Source organism: Zingiber officinale, chromosome 6B (assembly GCF_018446385.1).
Source record: "Zingiber officinale cultivar Zhangliang chromosome 6B, Zo_v1.1, whole genome shotgun sequence".
Taxonomy (NCBI): Eukaryota; Viridiplantae; Streptophyta; class Magnoliopsida; order Zingiberales; family Zingiberaceae; genus Zingiber; species Zingiber officinale.
Window position 1 is genome coordinate 8,248,370 of NC_055996.1, and position 16,092 is coordinate 8,264,461.

Consider the following 16,092-nt stretch of genomic DNA (forward strand, 5'->3'; position numbering starts at 1 on the left):
CCCAAATGGAACAGATTTAATGCGAGATCATATTTAAACCTGATTCATTGTCATACCTAATCAAACGAAAAAAATAATAAAAAAGATAAAATCTTCTGTGTTTATAAAAATAATTTAAATGATATTTTTTAGATTTAAAATAGAATAATTAAGGATAAACTTTAAAATTTAATTTAATATTTTATAGATTCCAGGGTTCAAACCGAGTTAAAAATTATCTCTCAAAACTTCTACTGATCTTATTCTGATCATGTTATAATCCTATCAATTTTATTCTGATCCTACCAATTCTACTATTCTACTATGATCCTTATCATCACTCACAGAATAAGTTCCTTTATTATAATATTCTGGCAAGAGACTGGACCGGTCTAATTTGGCCCGGCTGGACCTGCCGCTCCTATCCAACCCAGAAAAAAAATATGAATGATCTTAGAATATATATATTAACTTGCAAACTTAGCTCCTTTTAACGTTTCAGTATAAATTAAAAGTAGCAACGAGAATTTTTAAATTGACAATGTTTGCCTATAAATTTAATGCATTCAAATCATATGGTATATGATTTTTTTTTTTTTTAAATAGTCGGGATATTTATTGAAAACTACAAAACGATTTTAAAATAAAATCTGTATAATTTCTCAATGATTTTTTTGAATGTTTATTTGTTTTTTGACTACTTTTTTTATATTTAATTTTTTACAAATGGAGATGCTAATGAGTAATTTTATGTTTAGTTAAAATGCATGCTTGCTTCACAACTATATGCAAACCCTTTTATTCTTCTTGCCGACCAGATTTTCCTTTATTTATGTTTTTAGGTAGAAATAAAATTATAAATAAAGTCATATCAACAGAAACCGAAGACTACAAAGTTAAATCAACAAAAATTGAAAAGATAGCACACAGCCATTTGCAGGTACAAAAACCTGATCATTAATTTTTCAAAGACAACAAAACCTTAAATGGTAGAATAGAAATCATAGAACATTAACCTCTAAGCCATGATAGCATATTTCCTCTGAGGGAAGTACCTTTCCCTTTTCTTCTCACGTTCAGTCTTCGAGGACTCCTGCATTTATGCAAACATACCATCAATAAATGACCAATAGAGGGAAGAACAAGCAGAATAAGGAAAATTATAGTTGCTGATAGCTCTCCATTGTAAAAGCTTTCGACATTGGCGAATCTAATTAGCTTCAACAAGACACCATGATGCACATGCTTCACTCAAATTGCAACTATAATCTTCCTTGGTGACTTAGCCTTATCAAACTAGTGGTGACAAGTGAACTTTCTTCAAACTTCAGACTTCTCATACTTTCAAATAAGTAATTTCACAATTAATGGTAATCTTCGCATATTTGATGATGGCTTCAGCTAACTAAAGTCATCATAAACCAAATCTACAGAAACTTTATACCTTTTAACTGACTGATATACATCTTCAAAATGAACCATGATGTTGGATTTAGTTCAAGGAGAGGAAATAGAAAGGTGAATTGCTAAGTGGAAAGAAAAGAAGTAATGAATTATGTAAATTTTATTGCCGTCCAATTGTCCAATTACAGATGATTTGGATAGATATAAAACAGAGAAACTGGATGGAATTGAAATCCTTCCTCTGTATCCCTTTCCAGGTAAACACAGGATGATAGTGAATCTAGATGTAATAATAAATCATGCAACCAGTAGAAGTTTTAAATGAATAGGCAATGTTTTGAAAATTTAAGTTCTTCATATATTTTTGTCATTCCATCATATTTTAGGTGATAACTACTGTTCTCGAACAATCGAATACATAAAACACTACATTATCTGCTTCAGGCAACATGCATTGAGTATGTCAGTCAATGATGTGACATTAGATCTACCGATTCTGAGAGAGATCATAGATCCTCACTACTAAATTATTGCTCAATCTATACAAAAGTATTTGGTCTTCCTCTAATGGTATTCATTTTTATTAGACAAAGTGCTATTGTAGACCCAGAATAGTTGATAAAGAATATTAAAAACTTAATAAACCAATGGCAAACAAAGCATGCAGAGATAAGTCGTATGAATAAATTGGAAACGCATTTCAAAGTTGGTTCCCTCGATCTTCACTTAGTTAGAGAATGAATCCTAGAAAATTTTTACCTGATGCTTGGTGAGTCGACGGCGGATGGCCCGCGTCTTCTTGGGGCGGAGATCCAGCGGAAGGAGCTTCTTATTCTTGTAAGCCTCCCTCAACGCCGCTTTCTGCTTCTGCGAGATGACAGTAAGCACACGAGCGATCGACAGCCTAACAACCTTTCTGCAAAACTCAATCAAAGATCCAATCTATCTTTCAGAACCTAACTACAATTGACAAAGGCCAAAAAAAAAAAAAGGATTTTTTTCAAAAATAACCAAGCTACTGATGGCTGACATCTTAGAGAGCTTGTTAGGCGCGCCGCCAGTGACCTTAGCGACGCGGAGGAGGGAGAGCTCATTCTTGAGGTCCTTCAGTTGATTCTGTAGTTCCGTCTTGGTCTTCCCCCGAAGCTCGTGGACCTTAATCCGCGCTGTAACCAACAAGTACAGCAGACATAGACTGATTACTCTTCCAAGCGACCGGGAGAGGGAATTAGAATAAAAAAAACATTCGATGCTTACCCATCGCAACCGAATCGCCTCTCCCTCTTCGTTGCGCTCGCTGTCGCCGCCGCTGACAAATGTTGATCCCCCTACGATACGGAAGTTGCTTATAAAAGGATGGAACCCTAACCACAACTCAATGGTTCGGGTATTTTTATTAAATTTTATTTTAATTATTTATCTTTTTTGGGGGGTAAAGTAAAATGTTATTTTGAACTAATTCAACTCTAAATTAATGGCCCGTAATGGGCCTTCGTATTACTGGGCGATAGTATGGCCTTTTAAAACAATGCCACCTCCGACGAGAACCCTACCGCTTCCGACGTTCTCTCAACTCCTTCGCGGCCCTAGCTCTCTCATTGGACGGCATGAGCCATGGCTCTCTTCTTTGACCTCAGTATCCCCTATCTCGAGGATGGAGGTGACCCCTCGCTGGAGATGAAGTCCCGTAAGGACGCGCGGCTGGAGACCGTAGTCAGGGCTATGGAGCTCGGCTACGTCGGCATCGCTTACGACCGCCACTTCCGCGTGATTTCCGACTCTCTACGGTGCAGCATCGACCCTTTCCCTTTGGACTCTCTCCTCGAGGTCGCTCCCTCACTCTTCTCCTCCGCTGCCTTCCACCGTGATCTCCTCGGAGCCCCCCGCTCCTCCACATTCCGCCAGTACACGCGCTTGACCGTCTCGGTCACCGGGGCTGCTGCCGCCGTATCCCTCAATGGCAACGCGCTACTTAAGACTTACGACCTAGTCGCTGTCCGTCCTCTGAACCAGGAAGCTTTTGACAAGGCTTGTGAATCTTCTATGGTGAGCGTTAGCGCCTCCGTTTTTATCAGTGTATTTGAAACAACAAAAATTCGGAGTTACAATTCGCATTCTGTAGTTTCCGTGAATTCCTTTATTTTGAATAGAAAACTTAGGATTGAGAATTTCAATTCCTCAGAAACTATAATTATAATTTCATAAATAATTTTTTTTTACGAAGAATTAGAGTTCTTTTGTATCCCAAAAACACAGATAGGGTCATAGATGTGTCGTTCATGTTATTTATCGTATTTAATTAGATAAGTATAGATAACAGCGTTTAACATATGGTTCAACTTATGAGTTAGAGAGTAAATTATGCTTGAATCCTGTGAACAAAGACAATTCCTAACATAGTTATTTAAGGCATGAGATGCCGCCTAAAAGCGCATAAGTGCTATGGGGTTTGAGGTGCAATACACAAGGTGAGGCGCACGCCTTATCAAAGTAAGGCGCTCCGGATATAAATATTTACAATTCATACATATATAGGGAATTTCTACTAATGTAAAATATTAAACAATAATGTAAATATAAAATTCACTAGTAAATAAATACATTATGCACATAATAATTCAAATTAAAAAAAAAATCAAATATGTAAATCATCAAAATTTTCATCATCTTTCTCAATCATATCATTATCGACATCACCATCACCAGTTGTTTCAGATTTGTATAGCTGAATCTTCATCGGTTTCGTAAGACCAAGCGCCTTGAGCGCGTCTGGTGCCTCTCATTTGGCGCACGCTTAAGGCGACGAGACGCAAGAGGCTCGCTTGGCTGTGCTTGCCCCTAAGCACAGCGAGGCGAGCGCTTTTAATAACTATGGTTTCTAACAAGCAGAACTGAGTTTGCTACAACTTTAATCTAAGCAAATAGCCTGATTTATTCATAACCTGAGAAAGCTTTTTTTCTTATCATAATCTAATGCATATTTACATATGTTTCTGACTTTTTTTTTATTGTAGATACTTTATTGATTTGATTGATTGGAACAATTGAATTACAATAGGTTGATATAATTACATTGGACTTCTCTCAAAAACTTCCATTCCGTCTGAAGATTTCATCCATTAAGCTTGCTATTCAGGTGCTGTAAGTTCATCTGCATTACTTATCTGAACTTGAAATGATTCAAAATTTCCTGTCAGATTTGATTCTTGATACACTTTCCTGCTTATGTCATGTTTCCTCATTCGCAGCGTGGACTATATTTTGAAGTTACATACTCTCATCTTATAGCTGATTCTCATGTTAGAAGGAAGATCCTATCTGATGTGAAGGTGTAAAAAATCTTCTTTGCTTCTTTACCAGAGAACTTATGTATTATTATGGGAACATGGCATATTCCCTTTTGTGTTGTGAATGTTGCATTTTTTTGTTTGGATTATGCAATCTCTCAATCACATGATATCTCCATTCTTTTTTTATTTTGGTCATACGTTTTATCGTGCAACCAGTGGTACAAATCTAATTTGAATTTGATAAAACCTCCTGTGTATTTCCTTTATACCCACCTCTTGGTTTTTTTTCTTGATTTTTTCTAATGCTAATAATCATGTATATGCATCGAAAAACATTTTAGATTAAATTAAAGAATCAATCAATTAAAAGGAAACTGAAATATTACTTTAGCAATTATACAAGAAAGACTGGTGAATCCATTGAGTGTAAATCTTGCAAGTAAAAAAATTCAGACTTTGTTGATCTATTATTCTACAATGTGAGATTGATGAAAATCTGGTGGATAAAATTTATGTTATTCATACTCTTCATTTATCCTCAGTATCCATGTTGACCTAGCAATTTGAGCTGGACACTAGCAGCTCCATTGACTAATTGTAAAAATACTCATAACCCTATTTGGTTGTGATATGATGTCATTTGGTATGGAATTTCTTAGTATGTTAGGAATCTCATACATTGATATGAGTTTCTTCCTCTCAAACTTTGGCTCGTATCTGTTGTGGCTTGAGTGGGTGATGCACTATAGTTCACTAGAGATTGAGGTGATAGTTTTATGGCTCCATGCATTTGGAATCATTTTTTTGTTTTAAAATTGTTTAATAATCAATATAATAAATTTCATATTTTACACTCCATCTGCATAGAAAAATCTTGTTTATTCTTTTTAGAATGCTTTGCAAATCATTTTTATTTTTTTGCTTGTATTTTATTAATCTCCATTTTGGGTTTGTAGCTACTATCTGACTGGAGTCGAGGGAAAAATCTCCTCATTTCTAGTGCTGCTTCAACTGTTAATGATATTCGAGGGCCGCTTGATGTTGCAAACTTAGCAGTATTTTTGCTTGGTCTGTCTGCTGAGCGAGCGAAATATACTATTTCTCAAAATTGCAGGTATATTAATCGAACTATTGGAATTCTCACTCACCTTATGTGTTTGTTCTGCTTTATTTGTAATTTTATATTTGTTTTATTGACAGGTCACTGCTAGCTAATGCTATAAGGAAAAAGCGCTTTTATAAGGAAACTATCAGAATTGAAAGAATCATATCAGATGGGCAATCCACTGCAAAAGAATTTCAGCTTGATAACTGGAATGAATGGGACGCCATCTCCAGTGAGAAAGGAGATTTGCCATCATTGAATGATATTAAAAATCTTTCTGTTTTTACTTGCAAACAATCTTTTGGTTTAAATTCAATTGATTTCCAGTCGATACCTACTGAACCACCACTTTTGCTTAGCGAGAATGCCAAAATGATGTCATCACCAAGGAATTCTGCATCACCTGTTGTTACTCCCCATGAACCTTGTGTTGTTGCTGATGATGTCACACAAGATGATTCATGTATCGGAACTTTATTAGCTGATACCCAGAATTGCCAACCTGTAATGGTTGATAAATGTGTAAAGATACCAGATGGATTATATAAGGTTTCTTGTACTGGCCTACTGGTTTCAGCTATGGCTGCATCGAATGTTGATGATAGAATTATTCAACCTGATGCTAACCTAACAGACTCAGCTGTTGTGAAGAACAAGTCATCAGAAACTGATTTGGTGGTTCAAAAAATTTCATATCAGTCCAATAACCATGCCTTTGAGTCTTTAAATGATTCTGCAGAATTCACAAATGGTATCCCTAAAAATGGAGATCCAACATCTGAACCTTGCAAGAAAACTGATAATAGTGGTGTCTTTCTACTGTCAAATGCTGATTCAACACCCACAATTATCAAAGACAACAAATTTGTAGAGTTCCAGAAAAGCTTGAATAGGTTTGATGACCATGTTTTTGAAGCTTCAAATAACTCTGGGAAGAGTATGAACCTTAGCGCGCATGTTACAAGCGATCAGTTATCATTAAGTGATAAATGGCCTGATTTTACTGATTTTAAGGAGAAAAATATTCTGAAAGTGTGTGATTCATCAATGATTTTTATACCTGAGCTGAAAGAAAATGATCTGATAGATACAAGCCCAACATGTAGAAGTCCTGGAAGACCTTTACTGTGTAACCAAGTAGATGGTTCCATCTCATCTGGAGAGAATTTTCTGCAAAAGGTTTCTTTTAATGAGATTGAAGAGCAGGATGTTGGTTTATATTTAAATATCGACAATCCTGAAGTGAAAAATACTACCGTACTCAAAGAAAAGATACAAAAGTCAAACGACAAATTAGGTACTTTATTCAAAATTAATTCACCTACAATTATATCCCAAACTGTCCTAACACTGCTTAATGTGCAAAAACTTTTTTTTCACAGATTTGTTTATATCAGTGTATTGCTTTTGCATGTTTTCAACAGTGATTTACCCTTTTAGGATCAAAGGTGTTTTAGAATGCTAATCAGGCATGGTTAACCAAAGCCAACTTGGTTTTAGAAAATTCCACTCAATGGTTATTGTCTTCAACTAAGTCCACACTTCTGATTTATGTTGTGTTTAGAATTATTTTAGCATTTCAATATAAATTACAATTTTCTTTGTTATAGTTAATATATAATTCTACCCATAACGAACCAGTCATGACCAGTCCCAAGCTTGGATAAAGGAGGAGGACTTTGTTAGGTTGTCAGCCAGCATTAAAATTATGGCAAATGTTCAATGAATGAATCCATTAAACTAATTAAGGATGTGTACGAGTATGTAACGACCAGAGTAACGACTTCAAGCGGAGTAATTGAGGCATTTCCAATAAAGATAGAGTTATATCAAGAATCAGCTTTAAGTCTATCTTGTTACACTAATTATGGATGAACTCATTGCACATATTCAAAACACAGTATTGCGGTGCATGTTGTTTGCTAATAATATTGTTTTGGTAGATGAAAGATAGAATATATGGAATTTAAGTTTAGTAATATTTGACGTAATGAGACAATTATTAAGATAGAAGATAACGGGTTGTCTGACACGAGAGATTTAAGATTATTTTTGCAAAACGATGGAGTGGTTAAGAGAAATACCTTACATAGAATACAGACAAGATAGTTGAAATGGAGGAGAGCGTCGAGTGTTTTATGTGATCGTAAAGTACCTCTAAAAGTTAAACGAAAGTTCTACAAAGATCTGCTATGTTATGTGAAACTAAATGTTGGCTATGACTCAAGCACATGAGCAGAAGATGAGAGTTGCAGAGATGAGGAAGTTAAGGCGGATGTGTGGACATACAAGCATAAACAGAATAAGAAATGAGAGCATTAGAGAGAAAGTTGGAGTTGCATCTATTGTGGAAAAATTCCGAGAGACACGTTTAAGATGATATAAGCATGTACTTAGACAACCAATAAATGCTTCAATTAGGCGATGCAAAACTACGACAAACACGCATATCAAACGAGGAAAAAGAATAGCAAAAAAGACTTGGTTAGCAACAATAAATTAAGATAAAATTTATTTAAGTATAGATGATGATATAGTTGGAGATAGAGTTCAATGACATAAAAGGATCCATATAGCCGACCTCATCTAGTGGGATAAGGCTTGGTTGTTATCATCGTCGTCTTTGTTATAGTTAATATATGTACAAATTGTATTCCAGAATTGCTTGGAGAAAGTTAGAGCATTTGTTAGAAGTCTTTCGTGGAAACCCTTTGTTTTATTTAATCAGCATTTGTATCATATGAAATAAATTTATAAGACTAAAATATTTATATAATTTATCATACTATTTAGTGACATTGTGAATTGATTTTACTAGTTGATTCTGTGTCATATCAACTAATCTTATTATTTTAGAAATGATGTATTGAACAACAGAACAAGATATTGTGATCTTGATAATATTTTTCCATAGTTTTATCATTATATGCTACACATATTTTTAGTCAATGTATAAGTTTAATATTTATTATTAACTCGCACAGTTTAGTTGATTATTCCAAGCTTTATATCTTATTGTGTTCTGTGATTAATAAAACTATAATTATTATTATTAATTTCCAGTAATGAAATATAGTGTATGATGTTTTATTATTTTAAATATTATATATATTTACAATTTGATTATGGTTGTAATGTTGTATAAATTCTCTCAACATTTTGATTATATATTATTTTTTATATTTTGTATCATGTAGGTATTTAAATAGTAGTAAAAATCCATGAATTAAATATTATACTTTTTTATTCTAATTGTTTCCTGTGCTATTTAAGCATGATAGCTCAATAATTAGGTCATGTTTTATTTGCGTATTGACAAATATACTCAGATATTGCAACTTTGTTATTTATAATTTAATATTGGTTGTTTGCAGGAAAAAGGAAACGGAAAGAACAATTGTTTTATCCGACTTATCATTTGCCTTTTAAGGGTTCATTTAAGCCTATGCTTTTTAGGAATATCTGTTGCAATGCCAAAAGAAGAAACATTTGTAAGGAAAGATGATTCCTTATTATTTGTAGTGAGCTCTTTTCTTTTCTATTTTCTCGCAGCTTTTTTGGTTGTTCTGCATCATTATTTTTGGTACGCAGTCATAAGTTTTGGCTACTATTAAGCTTTGATGTGAAGGGAATTTTCTCTTGCTTATTCTCTCATGTAATGCCGCAGGATTTGGCTGATTTTCCATCTGAAGACACTGACGATAATTTTTGCATACTGACCTGAAATTTTGATCAACCATCTGTAAAATATCCTTAAATAATGTGTATTTCTTAAATTGTATTATCTATACCGTGCTGTTTGATCACACCTCTTTGATTGCCACATTGCCTCTCTTCTTCAATGCCTTTGCCTGGATGTTTCATGTTCTTGTGACTCATGTATCTGCCTCTTCATTTCTGTCCGCGACCACACACATGCCACTCATGTGTATCCGTACTCATTGCAGGCAATCTAGTGTAGCATGAACGAGTTAAATATATTGAAGTTGACTGGGACTTCATATGACATGCTGTTGTGTCTAATAATATCAACACAACACAACACAACATGAACTTTTACATTGCTTGGTCTAAATATGAGAAACTTAATATGGTAATTGCTACTTAGTCATAGTCTAAACAGTTAAGGTCTTATATTCTTTTGTTTCTTGGCTTGGCCACCATGCTTGTAGCATGTTATCTTGGCCTATACTTGGTCCTGCTGACTGACTTCCTGACTCTGGCTGAGCACTGGAGTTTCACTAAACTTTATCAACTTGTCTTGTTTTATTATTATTATTATTTTTAAATTTCTTGTATGAGTTTGTCTAATCATATTGAATAGATAAACTTTCCTTGTTGCAATGGAGTATGACATTGTGTGTATGAGGGAGGGAAATGCAATTTGGGATGGAGCCATGTGCATCATAAAAGTTTGTCTCCTGAGTGCCCTTTAATTCAGTATCATTCAATTTTATTATTCCATAAACCAATTCGAGGATTATTTTGGAACTAGCGCATTAAGATAATTAGCTGAGAGCAACTTTCAGCTAGAATGCTTAGGGTTGTTGCATTGGTCATGCATTGAGATTATGAGACTTCATGTGTAACTCAAATGCTTGTCTTGCACTAAGACCGTTAACAACTTTTGGGAATCAGGATTATGAGCACACTACCTTACTCCAACAGAGGGCATATTTGGCCTTGACCAAAGAATTAGTTTTCTGTAGGACCTAGATCTAATAATTGATGCAGAATATTTGGCAAAAAATCTTTGCTAACTCCCTATCCATTCTTTTCATAATTCATTTTCCAAGACAGATATGCTTTTGAGGTTGAGATGAATCACCAAAATTTTTTGGCAAAATCACAAAATTTCTGTAAGCTTGGAGTATTGTAATGATTTTCCACTTTAACACAAATTGGAGATTCCTTTTGTTGGAAACTGCAAGTCGATATTATATGGTGATATCAATGAATTTCTTAGTCTTTGCTCATCAAGTGGTTCAATATTTGCAGCACTACCAAAGAAACATCTCTTTGAACTTTTTACAAGTCCCTTCTATCATATCAGGTGACATTCTGCACTTATTTTGGATTTCATTGCCAAATAGCTTAAGCACCCAAATGCATTCTGCAAGTTCAGCGTCACCTCACAATAATTGCATTTCCACTTGGGTTTAGTGGTGCAACTAGGTCACCTGTCGACCTTCTGATGGTAAAGCTTAAACTACCAAGGAATAGATGGTATCTTAGTATCCTACTTATATATGCTGCTGCCAATCAACCAAAGCAAAGTTGCGCAAGAACGTTAGATTGCATGCACTGTAATTTAAGATGTTCATCATGAGCTAACAAGTTAGATTATGTAATTCCTGTCTGCAAAATCTCAATATTATAGCTGCTATCAATCAACCAAAGCAAAATTGAGCAAGAAAGTTAGATTGCATGCTCTGCAACTAAAGATGCCCATCATCAGCTAAGTTAAATAATGTAATTCCTATCTGCATGAATCTCAACATTATTGCATTTAGTCAGTTTAACTGATTTCTTGTCTATTTGCCCATTGATGATGATACGAGCTTCAATCAGCTCTAGATAACAGTGAGATGGTTTAACAAGTTCTTACGATGCATCTTGTGAGCGTTAATGATTTCATTTCACCCATATATCTGTTCTCTTCGTGATTATATTTCACGATAATTTATTCATGTGCATTCTTTAATCTTTTGCATGGGAAGAGTCAACTTATCATTGCCAGCTGTGAAATCCTTGGGTGTGCATGGGCTATATCATGTTGGGTTGGTCATGACCACTTCAAGTTGGTTTGCTGAAGTTAGTGTTGTGTTATGTCAGTGTGATACTAACCCTTTTGTGTTGTCCTTGTGTATCATGCATGGAATGCCTGGTGATTGTGTTTGATTGGCTTAGATCCTACTGATTCTTTTATGTATTAATCTACAATCTAAAGAACACAAGCCTCTTCCTGTACATATGTTTGCCAATAGATGACTGGAACGACATTGGCATTTCTTCTACAACTTTATTATCCTAATCCCTTTACGGGCAGCCAAATTCAAAGACCAATCAATTTCTTCCACAGAAGCCTCAGAAATATGCTCCATGAACCTGGTTAGTGGATATTAATCTTGGTCCAGGCAAAATATTTTTTTAAGGCTATGATTGAAGATCTGGTCATTTTCCAATCTAATTTCAAAGTTTTCTTGCAATGGAAAGGTTAAGTGATTAGGTTCGATATGCTACTGCAGGTGAAATGATTAGCCTAGTGGAATCATAAGCAGGGAAAGTTGCCTGATCACTACATGAGCTTCTGTTCATTGGAAAAGTGGTAGGTCCATACAAATTTAGTCAACTGCAATTTGAGTAGCTTTGATGTGCAATAGAGCCAGGAAGAAACACGTGATGCATTATCTTCAAATATTCTTTAAATTAAGTGGGTCCTCTGGTGTGACTGAATAATCTGCACTGGAAACGTTTCATCTCCGCAATCATATCCTGTTTGCTTCAACTCCACCTGTTATCTGATGCAAGGTAACCTAAGTTCCTGGTAACTGGTGCACCCAGTGCAAGTTATCTGTTGTTGGGTATTTTTTTATTCTAAATTTTGTTGGTTGTATGAATCATTTTCTTTTCGGTCTAGTAGGAGAGTATACATCTGAATGAGATTAGTAGCTTTGGTGTTTTTCTCTCTTTTGCATAGGAAGCTGTGATCAGAGAGTTTGAAAATATGTAGCTGATCTTATCTGTTTCCAGGCCATGAGTTATGGTTTCAAATAGGGAATGGAACAGCAGAATCCATCATCTTCTTGCAAAGTAGGAATCCCCCATCATTGGAGGGCACTAAACTGGACTATCTATCAGTGCTCTAGAGTCAAAAGGTGGCATGGATGTTCTGAGACATACTTTTTGATCTTATGATCTTGGTATATTGTTGTGTGACACATGCTCTTATATGGAGCTGATTATGTCATGGCCATCTCTTGATTATATGCCATAGCTGGCTAACCTCATTTATCGAACATTTTCTGATGGCTGATCAGTTCACGCATATTATGCTCTGCTTTGTTTCAGAACGGTACTTGTTATGAAGTTCCAACACAGTTTGATTGGTTCATTTATTTTGGAGGATTCGGTTTGGATAGAATGGACATTTGTAGTGGTTGATGCACGTGAAAGTGTGCTTGATCAAAAGTTCTAGTTTATGATTGCAGTGAAGTGGAGGGCAACAGGCTAAGGATTCCCCAACTGTTGAGATTTTCCCGGTGGTGAGAAATCTGTGGGCCACGTTAAGGCATGAGTAGAGATGAATGTGGAGTCTTTGGGGGAGTTGACTATATCAGTCGGGTCTTATCAAGGATTGGGGGAGTTGACTTTCTGATAGGGGAGCATCTTTGGTGTTGATCGAGTTATGTCCACTGTCTTACGAGAGAAATGGCGTACTCCCTAACAATCTTAGTGGTGGTTCTGGTTCATGCAGTGGCGGCATCATGCTTCTGTAGATGTGCGGGGAGGATAGATTTGGCTTAAGAAGAACATGCTTGTCCCTTGCGTCCAAGAAATTTGTTCATGCTTGCTGGCAGTGTTTTTGGAAGCTTGACCCATGAGTAAATCGTTGGTTTGGTTTTAACATAGTTGTTTGGGTTCTTGAACAAGATCAGGTTCGATTTCTAAACATTGACATATTTAATTTGTCTTGATCTGCAAAGTCAGTCAAGAAGATGAATCCTTTTTCCCCCCTTGCTACAAAAGGATTTCATAATCATGTCATCAGGACTAGAATTAGTTCCATTCTAACACTAAAATGTCAACAAATCCAAATTAAAAAGTAAACTTTTTTTTTTAAAAAATATCATTTAGCTTAATTTAATGATAATAATATCTCCCATATAATGGGGGGAAAAAAAAGGACATCAAGGATGAGAATAAATTCTTACTAAATTTCTAGATGTGAATGCATGCTTAGTAGTAATTGGTAGGTGGCAACAACCCTCCTTTTCCCCTACCTGGAGTTATCTTCATAGAATCTTATTCATTGGAAATTGGCACAATTTTCATGATTTAATTCCTTGATTCCTCCTCCATGTCCATTTTTCTTCTTTTTCAAATAATTAAATGTTAAAGTCAGCTCACATTCTCCACAGCTGGCAATTTCACAATAGCATCGCTAGTGTTTCATTTGCATATTTGTTTACATTTTAAAATATTAAGTTTATTTTTAAAAACTGTAGTACAGTTTGCTGGTTAATAATGGCGGGTAAAGTCTGAATATCTATGTGCTAAGTATTTTATGGGGACATGAAAAATGCATTCCGAGTCAAATATCAGTTGACTTCGGAAGCAATTGAAAGCTCTTGTGAGAAAAAGGACATGAAAATTGGACTCCTAGTCAACCATCAGTTGACTTCTGAATCTGATGTAGTTCAAGAGGAGGCACCCTAAGCAACTCAGCAGTGAGCCGACAGGATTCCAGCCAACTCAGCTTCTGAGGGGCCCACCTTGGTCAACCCGCCACTCTCCTTGTCGATGCCAAGTGGGCCCCTTCGATACCCCTGCTTCAGCCTCCATTAAAAGCCTAAGCGAAGCTCCTCGCTCCCTGCCCACGACTCAGCTCCACAATTAATCCGCTATGTCCCTTTCCTTTTCCTCGTCCTCCTACGACGTCGACGGCAGCCTCCTCCACTACCAGAACTGTCCCTCCTTTGGCTCGCCGACCGCCCCTTGTGAGTTCTACCACGACTCCAATGGAGGACTCCTCCCCTTCCCCTCCTCCTTCCCACGCCCACCTGCCGAGTACTACGACCTCCGCCGGAGCAGCAGCTCTCAGTCGCTTCCCCTCCACCTCTACGCTCCGGATCCAACCATCCACCACCACCCGCCTCCTCCTCCGTCGTACTCCTCCCCGCCGTCATCCTCAAGCGACTACCTCAACTTCCACGCTGCCCCAGTTAGGCGGGTGCTCAGCGCCGGCGATCTCCAGGTCAGCAAGTTCCCACCTTTCCTGCTAAAAATCTCATTTTGGATCGTTTCCCACGATCAAGTTCCGCTCTTTCGGCTCATTCCATATATTGTGATAGCAGAGGAAGCACGGTTCGCCGGAGAACTACGGCCAGGAAGGCGGCGGCGCTTCGGGGAAAGTCGGAAAATACAGTGCCGAGGAGAGGAAGGAAAGGATTGAGCGCTACCGGAGCAAGCGAAATCAAAGGAACTTCCACAAGAAGATCACTGTATACCCAATCCTCCTCTATCGACATCATTCCCCCCCTTTAATCTTAACTCGCATCCATTTGGCGTTTCAGTACGCCTGCAGGAAGACGCTCGCCGACAGCCGGCCGCGCGTGCGGGGCCGCTTCGCCCGTAACGGCGAGACGGAGGCGGAGATGGCGGCAGCGAGCAGCTCCGGGATGAACCAGAGCTACGGACTCGGCGGCGAGTGGTGGAGCCAGATCCTGGCGACGGACGACGACGAGGACCTCTACTACGACGGCGACGTCCTCGTGAACCTCGCCGCCGCCGACGTCTTCGCCATGAACATTCTCTCCTAGCTAATTAACCGGAACGGATAAAATCGCACACTCAACAGTAGATTATTTACCAGTCATTTCCACTGCGATCAATCTAAAATATGATTGCTCTGTTCTTGAGCTAGCACTGTTTTCTTAACAAGTTCTTATTCCCCAAGTAAAATTCAAGTTACTGCCATGCCCTAACATTTTGTGTTCGTGGTCCTCTTTGGCGTCGACTTGGACAAAATCTAGTGATGATTAGTGCTAATTTTAGACAGACAGACTTACTTGGCTATATACCTTGTTTCTTTTATCTGGCCTTATGTGTAAAATAAGAACTATGGTTTGACCACTAGGTTTAAGTATAATATCTTAATAAAATAAACTCCTAAATCAACCTTAAATAATCATGTTCTTGTTGTAACCATGAAGGTTCTCTCACACTAATACACCATTGTGTGGAGGCTTTTCATTCACCCGGTGAGTGATGAACACAAAGCGTAAGTTCAATACGAGTGCTCAATCTTTTGATGAAATGTTAGTGTTCTGAGTGTACCCATCTCATAAGGTTTGGAGCACGGATAAGTCGACATGAAGGGTTCATCTCCATTTAGGAGCGCGCGTTGTAAAAGAATTGAGAATTGTAAGTCTCCGTGATAGTCCATGGTGTAGCTCATTGATTATATATGAGACACCATGATTGCTAGTGGATTGAAGCCATCCGACTAGCTAGGTCTCATAACTTTCATAGCCACCGATTACACTAGCTCTTGTTGATAAACCGGCTATAACTCTCACCTTGAACCTTGTT

At 37.1% G+C, this 16,092-nt stretch overlaps 3 protein-coding genes across 5 annotated transcripts; 2 read left to right on the top strand and 1 right to left on the bottom strand.

Moving 5' to 3' along the window:
• Window positions 1–822: 822 nt before the first annotated feature.
• Window positions 823–2,756, bottom strand: LOC121991860 (60S ribosomal protein L35-like). Its single transcript, XM_042545925.1, has 4 exons — window positions 2,641–2,756; window positions 2,414–2,549; window positions 2,143–2,299; window positions 823–1,072 (listed from the first exon to the last, which is right to left on the bottom strand). The coding sequence occupies exons 1-4, from the start codon at window positions 2,642–2,644 to the stop codon at window positions 998–1,000; spliced, it is 372 nt and encodes a 123-aa protein (XP_042401859.1). The 5' UTR covers window positions 2,645–2,756; the 3' UTR covers window positions 823–997.
• Window positions 2,757–2,885: 129 nt separating this feature from the next.
• Window positions 2,886–13,515, top strand: LOC121991861. Of its 3 annotated transcripts, none has more exons than XR_006114755.1 (9): window positions 2,886–3,429; window positions 4,442–4,519; window positions 4,632–4,712; window positions 5,630–5,787; window positions 5,874–7,075; window positions 9,153–9,299; window positions 9,446–11,889; window positions 12,027–12,309; window positions 12,479–13,515. XR_006114755.1 is itself a non-coding variant. In XM_042545926.1 (6 exons), exons 1-6 carry the CDS (start codon window positions 2,998–3,000, stop codon window positions 9,281–9,283), a joined length of 2,082 nt encoding a protein of 693 aa, XP_042401860.1. In that variant the 5' UTR covers window positions 2,886–2,997; the 3' UTR covers window positions 9,284–9,405. The 3 variants fall into 3 exon arrangements, 1 of the variants encoding a protein (XP_042401860.1); XR_006114756.1 differs by having other exon boundaries at window positions 9,153–9,269; window positions 12,532–13,515; XM_042545926.1 differs by lacking the exons at window positions 9,446–11,889; window positions 12,027–12,309; window positions 12,479–13,515 and having other exon boundaries at window positions 9,153–9,405.
• Window positions 13,516–14,033: 518 nt separating this feature from the next.
• On the top strand, window positions 14,034–15,477 carry LOC121989910 (two-component response regulator-like PRR37). The gene is made up of 3 exons (XM_042544210.1): window positions 14,034–14,755; window positions 14,856–15,002; window positions 15,075–15,477. Exons 1-3 carry the CDS (start codon window positions 14,405–14,407, stop codon window positions 15,318–15,320), a joined length of 744 nt encoding a protein of 247 aa, XP_042400144.1. The 5' UTR covers window positions 14,034–14,404; the 3' UTR covers window positions 15,321–15,477.
• The last annotated feature ends 615 nt before the right edge of the window (window positions 15,478–16,092 follow it).